The sequence below is a fragment of the Ziziphus jujuba genome, chromosome 8 (assembly GCF_031755915.1).
Source record: "Ziziphus jujuba cultivar Dongzao chromosome 8, ASM3175591v1".
NCBI lineage: Eukaryota > Viridiplantae > Streptophyta > Magnoliopsida > Rosales > Rhamnaceae > Ziziphus > Ziziphus jujuba.
The window spans coordinates 27,910,995-27,928,285 of NC_083386.1; the positions used below are offsets into that span (position 1 = coordinate 27,910,995).

Below are 17,291 nucleotides of genomic sequence, written 5' to 3' on the forward strand. Positions count from 1 at the left end.
AAAAAATATCTTTATAATATTTTACTATTATATTAATATAACAGTATTTTCAAAATTCTTATTAATAGAGTAAGAATTTAACTCATTTATCATGTTTTATCCCTATTTACACTCTTATAGTTTTAAATTTTTTATTTTATTTCTAAGAAATTTAAAAATAAATAAAACAACACACACACACAAACATATTTCTTTTAAAATTTTAAATTTTTAAAACATTGGTGCTAAAATCTTCTTCCTCAATTTGTTAAAAAAATAATAATAATAACATCTCAAATACAATTTTAAAAATTAAACTTATCAATATTTAAGCATTTGAAACTATTTTATTTTTTTAAAAAAATTAAATATGAAATTGATTACATTATTTTTATTTATTAATTTGTATTATTTTTTTTAATCTTTAATGAGCGGGTAAAAAAATTTAATTAAAAAAGAATAAATAGGTCTAATTCTAACTTTATTATTAGAAGTTTTAAAAAATATATTAGATTGAAAAGAAAGTAAAATATAAGGGATTGTATTGATATTTTCAAAATAAAATTATAATATTTAAAAAATAACAGATTGAAAGGGATTTAAAGTGATGTTTACCCTATTACTAATAATATGTTAGTGCCGATAGTGTGAGCACTAAACAAACACATAGCATTGTAAACGCTGACTACTCGTTTTCAACCACCACACGCAGCGATGGCTTGTTTTTGCCGCATTTTCTTATTTTTTATTTTTTATTTTTTACAGTTTTTGCTGCACTCCTGTTATGTTGAAATAAGAAACAGTCGCAGTATACTACACTAGCTATATATACTAGTCGCCTTGGCAAGCAAATTACATTGGTCTATAATTGGAAAACTCAGTTTCGTTCATCTTTTCTATTTGTGTTCCAGATGCAAGTGTTTCTCCCAAAAGAAGTTTGTCATTCTTTGCTGTCTCTTTAAATCCCCTCCGTCTTGCTTCACCATTTGAAGGCAAATTAAATACAACATTACAAGGTTTAAAGTTTCATTATAAGTACGCATTCCTGTTTCTTTAAACTTGGTTTTTCTTACAAAGCATAGTATCTTTCAGATTGACAAAGCTTGCTGAAATTCGTTCTATGCTCTTGCACTTGCAATTGTTGGTTCGGTTTATACCAAAAAAATAAAAATAAAAAAGGAGATGAAAACTCAATTTTTAAACCATTTATAAGTACTAGTTACTCATATTCGTGTTTTGATCTCCTTTTCTGCTTGTTTTATGTAACTAAATGCATTAAGTAATAATATGCATCAAAATGCTTTGGGTAACGACTGAGTATGCTCTGTTAAAGTTTTTCTTTCCCTTCTGTGCGCTACTTTACTAGTGAACTCTGATCCTTAGTCCCTTCTTAATTAATAATGGAAACAAAGACAAGAAGAAAGAAGCAGCAGAAAAGAAGGAAACTTTATAAAATTTTGCATGTTGGTTATTATGAATGTTTTATTAATTTCTTAACCATGTATCATAGGTTGTAGTTCTTGACGGAAAGTGGTATTTAATTTCCGAAGCTGCAGTCTCAAAGTGGTATATTTTCTGAAGTCGTGTGGTACTAGAAGTAGAAGAAATATCTTGGTCCACTTATTGTAAAGATTGCCGCATCGACCGTACATATCAAAAGTACACCTCAAGTTATGGATCCTGAGATGCCGGTCAATGAGAGGTTAGTTTTATCGATTAATTTTACCACTCTTATAACATTTCTTTGGAAATAAAATAGTATGCATGTGAATATATATATATATATATATATAAATCTCAAGGTTGAAGCAATGTAAGATTTGATGGAAAAAGTTTTAAAACCATTTTGATATACAGCCAGTCTTCAATTAGATTGAATGGTTTTCCTATTAAGATTATCCTAGTCATTTTTTGATGTGATGACCAATATGGAAGGGTGTAGGGTACTGCCAGGATATTTAGTACATTCGGGTGTAGATTAATAGATAATTTAAATGTAATAATAATCATCCTCATAACATCGATGCTTTTCAAAACAGTTGATTTTAAAATTCAAAAGTTATGCGCTCTCAAAGTGAGAGCAATTTTAGGACAGATGACCTTCTAAAAAGGTTTGAACAAAAAACATTTCATATCGAATGCAGTGTCTAAATTAAGTACAATATCGATTGAGAGTCATTAAATCTATATTTTGCTTGTAATTGATATATAAATCTCATTTTTTAATATGATTTAAAAGCTATAAAAGAAAAATCAGATACTAAAACTATCAGAACGCTTTAATATATATATATATATAGTTATATTTTACTAAAAATATGTTTCCAACATCTAATTAATATATAAATCTAAATTTTTAATATGATCTATAAGCTTAAAAAATATCAGATGTTAAAATTATCAAATCAATATAATATATATATAAAGAGAGAGTTATTTTTTATTGAAAATATGTTTCTAATATCTAATTAATATAGAAATTTTAGTTTTAATATGATCTTAAAGCTACAAAAGAAAAATCTAATGCTAAAACCATTATATCGAACTAATATATCTATAAAGTTATAGCCTATTGAAAATATATTTCCAATATAAAGTGATAGCATTTAAAGGTGGTAGATGTAATGTAAAGGATGTTACCTATTTTTGGACCACTCTCGTTTAATTTAGCTTAAAGTTTTTTGAAGCCTAAAGCCAACCTTTCAAAATAAACATTAAATTATTATTTTTTTGTTTAATTTTACGAAAAAAGATATGGCAAGGGAATCTCATTGCCTAGCTTTTGGATATAAACTATTATCATTATGTTTTTTATGCAGGCATCAAAAAGGGAATTCAGGAAATCCTTCCACGAAAACCATGAAAGATGGAGGAAATTATTTAAAAGACATTCTTAATCCAGAAGGGCCATATCCCTATACATGGAACAAAATATTTTTAGCATCATGTGTGCTTGCAGTGGGAACGGACCCTCTCTTCTTTTACATACCAACTATATATGACGATAAGAAATGTGTTGCAACCGACGACAACTTGAAGATTGCAGCACTGGTTATGCGATGTTTCGCCGATATCTTTTACATAACCGATATTTATTATCAAATTCGAAACAGATCAATAAAGGCCAGTCCCACCAGGGCGCTTTCGCCATATTTCATCTCAATTGATTTTATGGCTGTTATCCCCCTGCCACAGGTATGTACGTACGGAAGACTAATATTAATCTTTCTCGATTAAAATATAATTAATTTGCTTGGTTTATTGATTCTTCTTTTTTTATTTCTGTAATAAAACAATATCATTAATATCTTCTCATTTAATAATTTGACCATGGTCAGGCGATAATTCTGTTTTTATATTCCAAAGTGAGGGGCCCGAGAGCTTTGGATATAAGGAGATTTTTGGACTTCCTTGTCTTTGCCCAGTATGTGCTGAGGATTGTTCGAACGTACCTATCCACAAAGGAACTTAAAAGGACGCCTAGAGCACCAGGTCCACTGGTTCATGGTCTATTAAATTTGTTTCTCTATGTTACTGCCAGTCATGTAAGTTGCTTTATATATATATATATATATAAGTCTCCGTATATATATATATATATATAAGTCTCCGGTTTTCTATCACCTTATTAAATATCAATTTTCTTTTCACTAATGGAGTAAGTAGTATAATATTTTCATATATTGGCTCTACATATATGTGCGTATGCAACGTAGGTACTTGGAGCCTTTTGGTACTTCCTTTCGGCTCAACGACAGATTGGATGCTGGCGACGTGCCTGTAGACATCATGATGGATGTGATTCTGCAACTTTCGATTGTAACGAGAATACTTTGGCTAATCGGACATTTCTAAATGATTTTTGCCCTGTAGACCCACCCAATGCAACAGTGTTCGATTTTGGAATATTTCTTGATGCCCTTCAGAATGGCGTGCTTGGTCCAATGGATTTTCCAAAAAAGTTTCTCCAATGTTACTGGTGGGGTCTGCGAAATCTGAGGTTTGTATTGTTGTCCATATATTTGGTTTACATTTATTTTTCTAACAATAAATAATGACATCATTTTGTAATACCAGTTAATGAGTTAATAACTTGGTATGAATAATATGGATTATCAGTAAATCTTATGTCCATTTAAATATGCCATATATATACTCCAATTTTAGAACAACCCTTAATAAAAAATTAAAAAAAAAAAAGTGCAATTTTAGAGCATTTTTGAGAGTTTTAAATAACAATGACTTATATTTTTACCGCTTATATTCTATTAAAACTTTGAAGTGCATGCATATACATTTCTAGTCGTTTATATAAAACTTTCAGTATTAATTATTAGTAAAATTATCTCATCTCTAATTATCAATAATCCATTTTTCAGTTCTTTCGGTTCAAACCTGGATACTAGTACTTTTGCATGGGAAACCTGGTTTGCAATTCTTGTTTCTGTTATTGGCTTGCTTCTGTTTCTGTATCTTATAGGAAATCTGCAGGTCAGTACTGAATCTTTTTTTATCTTATTTTTATATTTCATCCTAAATATTAATAACTACTACAGGAAGTTCTAAGTTTAAAAAGCATATATAATTTGTATAATTTCCATGGAAACTCAACTTACAATTTCTATAGGGTCTAAATCAAATTCTTGGCATCCAGAAATTGCCTATGCCGGCTACATAGTTGGCATGCAAGTCAACTATATAGTAAGATTGATATTGTTGGGCGATGTAGCTTTCTGATTACATCCGATTATAAGTAATTCGTGCACCAAAAAAAAAATCTTTCCGCATCAAAAGATTGCCAACACCTAGGACGAGATGGCAATGTCAAGCAGTATAATAAAATTTGACTAATATATATATAGATATATATTTGCTACAGTGGATGCATGTCTCCCACCTTAATATAAACGTTTAATATGAGGCAATATATAGTGGGACGTAAGCGTTAATAATTTTAGTAAAATTATATATATATATATACACCTTTTTATTCTTAATAAAATATCTACCTTAATTAATTAATTAAGTACATTTTTTAGGCTAGCTAATTAATTTGTTCTTGTGTCCGATCTCCACTCTGGCACAGAGGTAGAGTATAAAATTTAAAATAGTCGGTTATACAATGGGAATTGATGGAGAGCTTTTCGTTTTGTTGTGGGCAGACATATATGCAGTTGGCCACGGCAAAATCAGAGGAAATAAGACAGACCATGTTATCAAAAGAACAAGAAATCGAAATGATGTACCATGACAAGCTGAGCGATTATATAAAAATAGCGTTAGTGCAACATATTCAACAGGCAGATGAAAATAAAAAATATGTTGATTTGGAACATTTGTTGGATTCTTTGCCGAATCAAACACAGGATGAAAAGAAAAAGAAGGCTGAGCTAGAGTTGGTGAGAATTTTTTACTATATATGCTTTGCGTTGATAAAAGTTAGGTCGGTCGATTAATTAGTTTATAATTATGTGCTTTGCATGCTTTCCCTTGATTGAGTTTCAGTACAAATTGTTAGTGAGATCAATCCCAACAGGATGTGCCAAAAATGAATAGAGTGAGGACGTAAGCGGAGAACAATATTTTTGTTCTGATATGTTCATGCATTAGGATATATATATATATATATGAACTGAGGTGAGGTTATAATTATATGTACTGTCGAACAGGTATGTAGGAAGTTGATAAACACAGGATCCAGAAGAAAGGAACATGAAATGCAATTGAAAATGCTAAGCACAAGGTTGTGGATGAAAGAAAATAACATCCCAGAAGATATGAAGCCTACTCTCCTGCAACATGTACGATGCAGATTGGAAGACAACAAAGATATCGATCTGAGGAATATGCTCTCTATTCTTCCACGTGAAGATAAGAATATGCTAAAGAAGCATTTTTGTTTAGCTTCCATAAAGAAAGTAAGTTCCTTTATTTGCCCCTTCTAGATAAGCTTTTACCAATAAGTAGATTAACATTATCTCACAAGTAGAAGAAAGGGAAAGTTTCGACAGATTAGCCTCTTGTGAGTTGCAAGGTCCCTTGCTAAGTTATTTGATGTGCTATAGCCTACAAGTTTTGATGAGCCTTACGAAACTGTTTAACATAAATATGTATATATTTGCTATAAAACACGCTTGTCCCCTTCTATAATTTGGGTGCCTAATGGCAGGCTATATGTTGTGAACAGTGTCCATCAAGCAATGAGAAGTGTTTGCCAAATAACATATTTTCTGACATTAGACGTCACATGATGGAAAGAGCCAAACATATTTTATAGCAAAATTATATATATATATATATATATACAAGTCCAACTAATAATATTATATGAAAGTATTTAATTAATTGTTGAATTTGTTTTGGTTTTGTTCAATTGAGTTGGGCATTATATTTGAAACTGTCTGGTACATGATATTAAGATTAGGATTGAGATAAAAAGCCACTAGCCCATTTTTCAAGTGAGTAGCTAATAAGATTAATAACCCTAGGCCCACATAATAGTCCCCTTTATATGGAATAAATAATCCCATGTCAAGGGATGAGATAAAACTTATCTATCGAATTTGCATTTTTTTTTTTTGTGATATATTTTTTTAAATCTTTGTTTTATTTTTTCATATTCTTTTTTATATCTTTTAATCTTTGTTTCTTATCAGTTTTTTTCCCTTCTTTTTCTGTTCCATTTTTTTCCTTTCTTATTATTATTATTATTATTATTTTTTATCTTCTTTTTTGTTCTTTTGTTTTTGATATTATCTTTCTTTTTCTTTGTTTCTTTCCTTTTTTTAATCTTTGTTTATCTTTTTTTTTTTTGAATTTTTTTTTGAATGTTTTTCTTTTTTAATCTTTATTTATTCTTTTTTTTATTATTATTATTGCATCGGTTTTAGTTTCAGTTTTTTCCTTTCTTAGCTTTGAATTTCTTTCTTTTTTCCTTTATCTTTTAGTTTTCTCTTTATTTATTTTTATTTTTGTTTCTCCATTTTTTTTCCTCTTTCTTTATGGATGTTTCAGATTAATATAAGTAATATTGCTAACTGATATTAATTCTTTTATAAATTAATTAGATGAACATTTAAAAAAAAAAGACAATTAAATAAAGTACTTATCTTTTTTCTTTTCATATTGGACTTATTTAATTTAAATCATTTTTTAATTCAAAAATTCAATAAGTTATTTAATAACTAATATTCATTTTAATAATAATTATAAAAAAATTAGTTATGTTTATTTGACATCTTGTTGATTAATTTTTATCTCATACTATTTTAGTCCTAATAGACCACGTTTTTAGTATAGTACTATCAAATCAATCTTATAAGAATTTTTAACCTCAAAAAAGGAAAAGAAAAAAAAAAAAAAGAGATATATATGTAAATAATATATAGAAAGACTGGTATATATTGTATTGACATGGCAAGTGTTGACACCTTATTAATGGCTTAAATTTATTAAGCTAGTTAAGCAATTGACAACCTTTTAATCGTTTGGGACATCAAAAACATATAATAGAGAACTAGATTTCTAACATGACTAATTGTTTATATATATATATATATATAAAGGGCCGGTTGTATGTGTCAAAGTATTTGACAAAGTTTTTCACAAATGTCATCTAGACCCTTGGATAGGTGATTCAAGGGTTTAAAAATAGGCTGGAAAACATTACTGATATATCAATATTTAATATTGATGGATGATTTTTTTGGTAATTTTTTTTGTTTTGGTAAATAATATTGATCGATGATTATTAATATTAGTAGTAGGATTTTCTCATGAATTCGTAATTGAATGTATATTCTAAACTAGGTGCTAACTCCTCAAAGTATGGGAATAAAAGTGCGTGAAACTTTCATAAGCTATCTCAAGCCGACGGTGTACAGCGAGAACAGCTACATTATTAGAAAGGGAGAACCACTGGATTTGATGCTTTTTATCATAGAAGGCGTCGTATGGAGCTTCACAGCTTATGATGACAACGGAAGCAATAATGTTTTCAGAAGCTTTAAGCGTCTAGATAAAGGTGCTTACTATGGAGAAGAATTTCTAAATTGGGCATTAACGGTGTCTGGTTTTGATTCAGATTCCAGCTTCCCCATTTCGTCTTTAAATGTCAGATGCCACACAAAAGTTGAAGCCTTGGTTCTTACAGCCAACGACCTGATGGCTTTTAAACGTAAACAACAATGGCTTTTGGAATGGGCATGTCTTGTGTTACAGAACGCATGGCGCCACCATAAAACAAAAAAACCCCAAATGAGGCTTCTCATCCATTGAAGGGTGGCTATTTACCAAGTTAAAGCCATCTAAGACGACTACGCTGCACCAGCTAAGGGATATATCAAAGCAACAAAAATGGTACTAGTAATTGTTGTTGTTGTTTAGTTAGTATTAGATATATATATATATATATATATAATTTTGCTCTCTATGTGATGTTCTCTATAACGGGACTACATATATACTGTGTGTTTGTGTGAGAGTATCTATCAAAAACAAAAAAATAAAATAAAATTGTTTAGTACATGTAATCAATGAAATTAATTTGTTAGTGGATGTTTTCTTATTTTCACCAGACATATGTATGATGTACCTAATTGCTAGCTAGATTAATTCCAATGCTTCAGAAAGATGAAGTACAAAGTGTCTGAAAATCCTATCGACCCATGTCACATACCGTTTTAAGCCAGTGGAGTACAATATATGCTGAAAACAACTTGAGAGTTGATGAGCTATTCATCACCCAAGGCCTTGTATATATGGACCTTCAAACACTAATTAGTAGATATGGAGGAACTAGCTAGTTGCCAAAGCACTGATTAATTATGCCTCCCTGTAAATTGGAAATTGACATTTACCTCCTTTACAGACATCCCCATCTCGAGCAAAAATTATCATGTCACACACAAAAACAATGAAGCTTTTTCTCTTACAACCAAAGACTACACAAAGAAATTGGTAACATAGTCTAATTACTGGGGTCCTTTTAGAAAGAAGCTCCATCGTCCCACCGGATCTAAGTTCCATTATTCTAATTACTCATGAACCTAGGATGCAGTTGATGAAAGCATTCCTAGGTTCTACTTTATGGACTATTTACCACCAATAATTCATTACTATATGGTTCCATTAAATCCTTTTCTTAATTTGTTTTTGTTAGAACGATACAATTAAAAATTGCAAACAGAATAATATAAATAGTATGATAGAAAATGATACATTGATATAATTGTTTGAGTACAAAGATTATATAGAAATCTTAAGCTTTAGTTTTGCTTCTCACTCTATAAATTTTTTCTACTTGAAAAGTATTGAACCACCGATGCCTTTATAGGGGCATTTGCAGTCGGGTTTTACAGGAGGAAGTAAAATTGATTTTTACTTCTACAGCTCATAGGACAGCACGTATTACAACATATATAATACAGCTTAATTATCTAATGTATTCACCTTGTGAGCTTGACATATGACTTATAAGCCATCAGCTTGCTATTGAAGGCTTTTAACCGACTTTTATATACTTGCTGAGCAGCCGTTAGTCTCTGCTAGGTTTACTTAGCTAGTATCCATTTTATTTTATTTTTTTTTAAATTTTCTTTGACCACTCATGATTGATTTCCAGAATGTGCATCACCTGTACTAGGCTTTCAACAGTTTCCATATTATCTCTGTGGATTAATCCCTGGATCAGTTAATTTTCTGAGGTCTAGACCTTTGTTGTTTGATGTCATTGTTGATGAATATTTACGTTAACAGCACTTTCATTTTGTAATTTACTATAGTCTTTAATAGTATACTACTTTCATTTTATAATTTTTACTTTTACTCTTTTAAAAAATATATATAATTAGGAAAAACCTAGTTAGAACTTTTATAGATGATATGAGGTGAAATGAAATATTATTGTAAAATGTGTTAAAAATCTACAGGTTTGTACTGAAACTTTTTATTTTATTTTATATTTTCTAGTGCTTTTACGGATCCTAATATAATTAACTACTATGTGGCATGCTAAGTTCATAAAGTATATGAGGTTGTGCGATCAAGACACTGGGGAAATTGTGAAGAATTATTGTAAAACGATAAAAGAAAAAGAAAAAGAAAGTTTATAATGCATATATAATTTATATAAATTCGCATGGAAGCTCAACTTCCACCATCCAAAGTGGATATGTTGTCTAATTTGGATGCAACCTTATATTGTGGTGTGCAAAGATACAGAAAGCCATCGCTCATTCAGTGTTAGAGAAAAATATAAATGAAATGAAAGTTCACCTTCTATCAGCTTAAGTTTTTGGAATAAGTAGCTTTTGGAATAAATGGTATTTCAACATGGTATCAGAACCAGAGATCCAAGAGGTCCTGAATTCAAAACTCAACAACTCTACCAAAAAAATTAAAAACACATATAAGAACCCAAAAAAACCCAAAAAGAGGCGAGCATACATGTGAGGAGGAGTGTTAGAGAAAAATATAAATAAAATAAAAGCCCACCTCCCATCAGCTTAAGCTTTTGGGATCAGTGGTATTTCAACTTGGTATCAAAGCCAGAGATCTAAGAGGTCCTCGGTTCAAAACTCAACGATTCCACCCAAAAAACGGGCCTACATTTGAGGGAGAGTGTTAGAGAAAAATATAAAAGAAATGAAAGCCCACCTTCCATAAACTTAATGTCAGGACCCGCCCAAAATTCCTCACCGGAACCCTAGATAAGCTCTGATACCAGGAAAACCCTACCGGACCCTCCAATGGAAAATCCGGCATAACCTCTCCTAAGGGTTGGACTTACCACAAATTTCCTGCACTGAAAACACACTTCTATACACATCCCCTTATTCCTCCCACATTACTACAATATAATTCCACAATTTGCAGCACTCCAAAAGAATAATAGGGAATCAATGCAGTATTTAATAAAATGCATAAATGTGGAATTAATACAATAACAGATAAGGAAGCAATACAAGATGAAGAGGAAAAAGGGAAGAAATGCTCTTTGGACTTTCGGCAATGAACTGAGACGTCGGGCTCGCCCCGGACAATCAACGTCTCCCAACCTAGACCTAAGGGAACAGAATTTAAAGATATGAGATGCTAATCATCTCAGTGAGTGACCTTATCTACTGTACAATTATAAAGCAATAATAATTATAGTACACTTGATTAATTAAGAATAAATAAGTAAATAAATAATAATTAATTGAAGATAATATTTCTCTCAAAACTCTCACCATTCACTCGGTTGGAAAAGTTTTCCTTTTAAAACATTTTCCAAAACCTACTATTTGTATACCCTGAAAACCAAAGAAAACAATTAATCAACTAAATAATAATTAAATAATCCAAATATAAGTAAAATGTAAACAATATAATAAATAATTTTTGAACACTTTAGAGTTTGAAATTTTTTATCTGAAAATTTATGCTTGACGCACCACACCATATACCAGTGATGCCCTCCGATACCCAGCGTTCCGAGCACCGATTGGCGGGGAGGTTAAAGAGAGAAACTTGCATACGGCGCTTCGGCGTCCCGACAGCGCCGCTGCTGAAACCGTCATCCCGACCACGGTGGGGGGCGGCTATGGCCAATATCAAACTTGCCTATCCTTGGTCCAATGGCAACTCACGGGAGACATAATAACTTGCGCGCTAATCCACATATACAGCCATAACACCAATACTGTATGAGTGCGCCTAAAATAAATAACCAAATTTTTCAAAAATTTAACGTGGGAATTATACCATTTTTCAAACTCACCATCCCACATTTTTCTTTAACATTTCCAGTACAAAACCACCAATAACAATATACAAATAATTTTTCTCGTATCACGAGGTCCATCAATTAACATTCCACAGGCATAATTATGAAATTTGAAACCACCAATTTAAACCAATCATGCCCAAAAATAATATTAAAATCCAGATACAATTAATTAATGAAAATACCTTGCTCATGCATAATAAATACAATTAAATCACAATAATAATAATTGGGAATTTCTTAATAACCCAAAATTCCATTTAGCATCAATGGGTATATATATATATATATAAAATAATATTTTTCCATAATTATATTTAAATTTCACCACATGAGCATAATTCTAGATATTAAATTAACACGACATAAATATAATTAATCACCCCAAAATAGTTTTAAAGGTGGGTCACTCACCTGGAGCATGCAATTAATGTAACACCCCGTCCCGAACCATGTCGGAATTTTTGCACGTTGAACGAGGTTGACTGTTGACTTTGACCGTTGACCATTGACCGAAGGGGTCAAAAGTTGACTTTTTGACTCGGTGGAAATTTCGAGTTGACCAGGGTACCTTGGTGAAGTACACGATGCCCCGAGTTCGTAGACTGGTAGCACGTCAAAAACGGAGCTACAGTTTGAAAGTTATGGACGAAACAGGTTGCGGTCCAAACTGTCCAAGGGGTGCCGGGGTTGACTTTTTGTTTTTGGGGAAATGAACTTTGACTAGTGCATGGTTGTGAAGTGCTCGTCGATACGAGTTCACAGACTAGCGGCACGCTCAAAACGGACATCCGGTTAAAAAGTTATGGACGTTTGAAGTTTACCGGATACCGTATTATTTTAATGTTTTTGGGTCGGTGAACAGTGAAATACCAAGTGTCAGCTTCTGATTGGTCCACGTGGCATGAACAGTGTCACACAGGGGTTTTTATTTGTTAAAAGTCTCGGGGAAGAGAGAGAAAGAGAGAGAGGAGGGAGAAAGAGAGAGAGAGAGTCGCCGGCCGCCGGTAATTTTCAAACTTTCCGACCGAGTTACTGTACACGCGCCGGCCAGCCAGAGTGCCCACCTCATTTCCGGCAAAACCTCCAAATTTCACGGTGAACGGCCGCCGGACGCGCCCGGATCGGAGCTCCGAAGTTCGGCGGCGAGTTTTTCCCCTCCACCGCCGGCCACCGCGAATCGACCCTGTTCCGGTGGATCTACAGTACACGTGCCAGCTAGCCTTGATCCTCTCCACAAGTCCGGCCGACCCACCAAAAATCACGGCCATCGGACCACCGACGCACCGGGATCGGAGCGTTTTCCTGCGAGGGGCCGGAAATCTTCAAACGGTGATTTCTCCGTCGTCCGACCTCCGTTTTGCTCACCGCCGGTCCCATTGGATTGCTCTCCTCACGATCTACAAGTCTGCAAAATTTCACGACCAACGGCCACCGCACGCGTCGCCGCCGGCAACGGTTGCCGGTGACCGTGGCGGCTTGCCGGAAAATACTGTTCCGGCGAGTACCCGAAATTCCGTCTAGCTCCAGTCCGCTGTGTTCGACCTCCTGAATCCGAATCCGACTTCCGTTTCCGCCAATTCGCAACGGGTTGGGAGAATTGCGGAGCCGAGACCCGAAAAGCTTTCCGGCGAGATTCCGACCCCGTCGGGTCCGATCACCGGAAAGTAAGACCGAATCCGTGATCCTCATCACGCGAGCTTCGATTCGGTATATAACTCGTAACCCTTAGATGTCGTTTGCTGTTCGCTCCCCGGGTACCCATTTGGGAATTACCCGAATAAAATATTAATATTTTTGGTTGGTGCACTGTGGTTGTTTAGGTGCACGCGCGAGTAGCGGAGTTGATCCCGAGGAGGATCTTAGTTGATTTGCGTGCTCCAGGTGAGTGACCCACCTTCAAAAATTATTTTGGGCAATTAATTATGTTTAATTGGTATTTAAATTGATATTTAAATTATGCTCATTTGGTGTGGTTTAATTATGAATTATACTGTGGTTTAATTTATTATGCATGAGCAAGGTGTATTTTGGTGGCATTTGTACGTGGTTTTTAAAATTAATTTTCCGGGCATAATTGGGTTAAATATTTTATGAAAATATTTGGTTTGAATTTTATAAATTATGCCCGCTGTATTTTTATGGTTGCATCTCGTATTTCGAGGAAAATTGTGGTTTGTTGATTATCGCTGTTTCGTACCGGGTTGTTTAAATAAAAATATGTGGGATGGTGTTTTGTGAAAATATGGTATACTTCCCACGGTGGTTTTTGGAAAAACGGTACGGTTGGTTGTTAATGGTTATTTTTAGACGCACTCATACAGTATTGGTGTTCTGGTGTATGGTGTATGGACACGTGGTAGTGCCCGGTTATTATCTAGTTTAGCGCACGGTTATTACTTCACCCGTTGTTGCCATTGGACCGTGGGCAGGCAAGGTTATTGTTGCGCATAGCCGCCCCCCTCCTTGGCCGGGTGATGGTTTTTAGCAGTCGGTACTGTCGGGACGCCGAAGTGACCGCTGCAGGTTTCTCTCTTTAACCCCCCGCCAGTCGGTGCTCGGGACGCTGGGTATCGGAGGGCATCACCAGTATATGGTGTGGTGCGTCAGGTGTAATTGTCGGTGTAAATTGCAAATAATGTTTTAAACCCCAAAGGTGTTCTAAAATTATTTATCATAATTTATTGCAGTTTATTTATATATTTGGGGTATGTATTTATTTATTTATTGTTTATCAAACGGTTTAATCCCTTGGTTTTCAGGAGGTATGCACACTGGGTTTTGCGAAAAGGTTTTAAAAAGGGAACATTTCAAACGGAGTGTTTGGTGAGAGTTTTGAGGGAAATTATTATTTTCCAACCGTTATTATTATTATTTATTTATTAATTGTTGGTATGTGTTCTATTTCTTAATTGTTATTACTATTATTTTTATTATCACAAAAGGTGTTCAGTAGTTCGGGTTACTCACGGAGATGATTAGCATCTCACACTCTTAAATTCCGTTCCCTTAGGTGCAAGTGGTGGTAGACGTTCTTCTGGAGCGAACCAAGTTTTCCGCTGCTGTTGTGTTTCGAGAAGTACTTCTGTACTCTTTCATCTCAGTGTATTATTTCTTTCAGCCTTGTTGTATTTCTGTTGTTTAGCACTTCTTAAAGCTCTGTATACTGTTAGGATACTTCTGTTTTATTGATGCATTGGACTGTTGTTGTTTTTGAGAAGTGCTGAAATTTGTGGAACAATTTGTAGTTGTGGGAGGAATAAGGGGATGAATTTTAGAAGTGTGTTTTCAGTGCAGGTAATTTGTGGTAAGTAAATCCCTTAGGGGAGGCTCTGTCGGATTTTCCATTGGAGGGTCCGGGAGGGTTTCCCTGGGATCAGGGCTGTCTAGGGTTCCGGGGAAGGAATTCTGGACGGGTCCTGACAATTAACCTCAGATCCTCCATGGGATCAATTCCACAACGCACACGTGCTCCGAATCAAAGTTTGAGTGACGAGGATTACGAATCCGCTCTTACTTCCCGGAGATCGGACCCGAGGTGGCCGGAATCTCGCCGGAAAGCTTTCGGGATTCAACTCTTTGATTCTCTCAAACCGTCGCGAATTGGAGGAAAAGGACACCTGATTTGGATTCAGGGGGTCGGAATTAGTGGAGAGGGACCAGCGGTGCAACTGGGTACTCGCCGGAACTGGATTTTCCGGCGAGCCGCCGCGGTCACCGGTAACCGTCACAGCCGGTGGCACGTCCGGTGGCCGATGGCTGAGATTTTTGGGGGTTTTGTAGATCGAGGGGAGAGGGTTCCAACGAGACCAGCGGTGAGGCAAACAGAGGCCGGACGGTGAAGAGATTTGGGTTTGAAGATTTTCAGCCCCTCGTCGGAAAATACTCTGATCCCGATGCGTCGAAGGTCCGGTAGCCGTGAAATTTGGTGGGCTGGCCGGAAATGAGGAGGTGGTGAGGGGTGGCTGGCACGTGTGGCCTGAAAATGGCCGAAAATGGGTCAAACGGCTTTGATGGAGGGGAAAAATCGGCTTTGCCGGAAAACGCTCCGATTCCGGAGCGTTACCGGCCGGTTGGCCGTGAGATTTGGGTGGTCGGTCGGAATTGAGGAGGCGGAGGCAGTGGGGTGGCGAGTGTGGCCCTCCGGTGGCCGGACGATGGCCAACTGGTGGTGGCCGGTGGTTTTCTCTCTCTCTCTCTCCTCTCTCTCTTTCTCTCTCCTTCCCCCCGTTTTGCCAAAATAAAAACCACCGTGGGTGACACTGTTCACCCATGTGGACCTCTCAGATGTCGACACGTGGTGTCACTGTTTACTTAAGCCAGATATATTAAAATATTATGGTATTCGAAAAAATTCACACGTTCATAACTTTTTAACCAGATGTCTAATTTAAGCGTGCCGCTAATCTATGAACTCGTATCGACGAGCACCTTACAACCACACAAAAGTCAAAGCAAAATTCTACAACCATAAAAAGTCAACTTCCGGCATCTTTTGGACAATTTGAATATCGACTTGTTTTGCCCATAACTTTCAAACCGTACCTCCGTTTTCGATGTGCTACTAGTCTATGAACTCGTGTCAACGTGTACTTTGTAATGGTACCTCAGTCATCCTAGAATTCCATCCGAGTCAAAAAGTCAACTTTTGACCCCTTCGGTCAATGGTCAATAGTCAAAGTCAACGGTCAACGGTCAACCTCGGTCAAAGTTGAAAATTTTCTGTTGTACTTTGGGACGGGGTGTTACACTTAAGTTTTTGGAATAAGTGGTATTTCAACATAGTATCAGAGCCAGAGATCCAAGAGGTCCTGAGTTTAAAACTCAACAACTTTACCCAAAGAATTAAAAACACATATAAGGACCTAAAAAAACTCAAAAAGATGTGGGCGTACATGTGAGAGGAAGTGTTAGAGAAAAATATAAATGAAATGAAAATCTACCTCCCATTAGCTTAAACTTTTGTAATTAATGGTATTTCAACATCCAGCACCGAAAGGGAATATCAAGCTCTAGAGTGTTGCCTCCCTAGCAATGAACTCAAATTCCTTGATCGCACCAAATACATAGAACTGGACCTACACTTTGTGTGCAACAAAATTTTACATCAACTCCGCTACATCTCATTTCAAGATTAGTTGGCTGACATCTTCACACAATCATTATCCGTGCCACCAATTTATAACATAAAATATATATATATATATATATATGTATATATATATATGTATATATATATTATTTATGATATTTTGATACTTTTATTAGTACACCAAGCTTTTTTTTTTTTTTTTTTTTAAATCATACATACCAGGATAGCACTTTCCTATGTACATGATACATCACTTTCTTAAGAAGCATCAAGATTCTGGAGTGCTTATTCTATTTTATTTTATTTTTAATTTTTTATGGCAATACTTATTAGAACTTCAAAATTATTGGAATATACAATTTCATGAATAAAGATATAAAAGATATAACAATTAAGTTAATTTTATTTGGCAATTTCAAAAGATTATGAGATCAAATTTAGAATTTTGATATC

At 34.7% G+C, this 17,291-nt stretch overlaps 1 protein-coding gene across 1 annotated transcript; it reads left to right on the forward strand.

Moving 5' to 3' along the window:
- Positions 1-797: 797 nt before the first annotated feature.
- LOC107414561 (cyclic nucleotide-gated ion channel 1) lies at positions 798-8,546 on the forward strand. The gene is made up of 9 exons (XM_060819358.1): positions 798-1,014; positions 1,490-1,681; positions 2,799-3,174; positions 3,318-3,524; positions 3,696-3,979; positions 4,359-4,470; positions 5,142-5,378; positions 5,649-5,897; positions 7,789-8,546. Exons 2-9 carry the CDS (start codon positions 1,653-1,655, stop codon positions 8,254-8,256), a joined length of 1,962 nt encoding a protein of 653 aa, XP_060675341.1. The 5' UTR covers positions 798-1,014; positions 1,490-1,652; the 3' UTR covers positions 8,257-8,546.
- Positions 8,547-17,291: the final 8,745 nt, after the last annotated feature.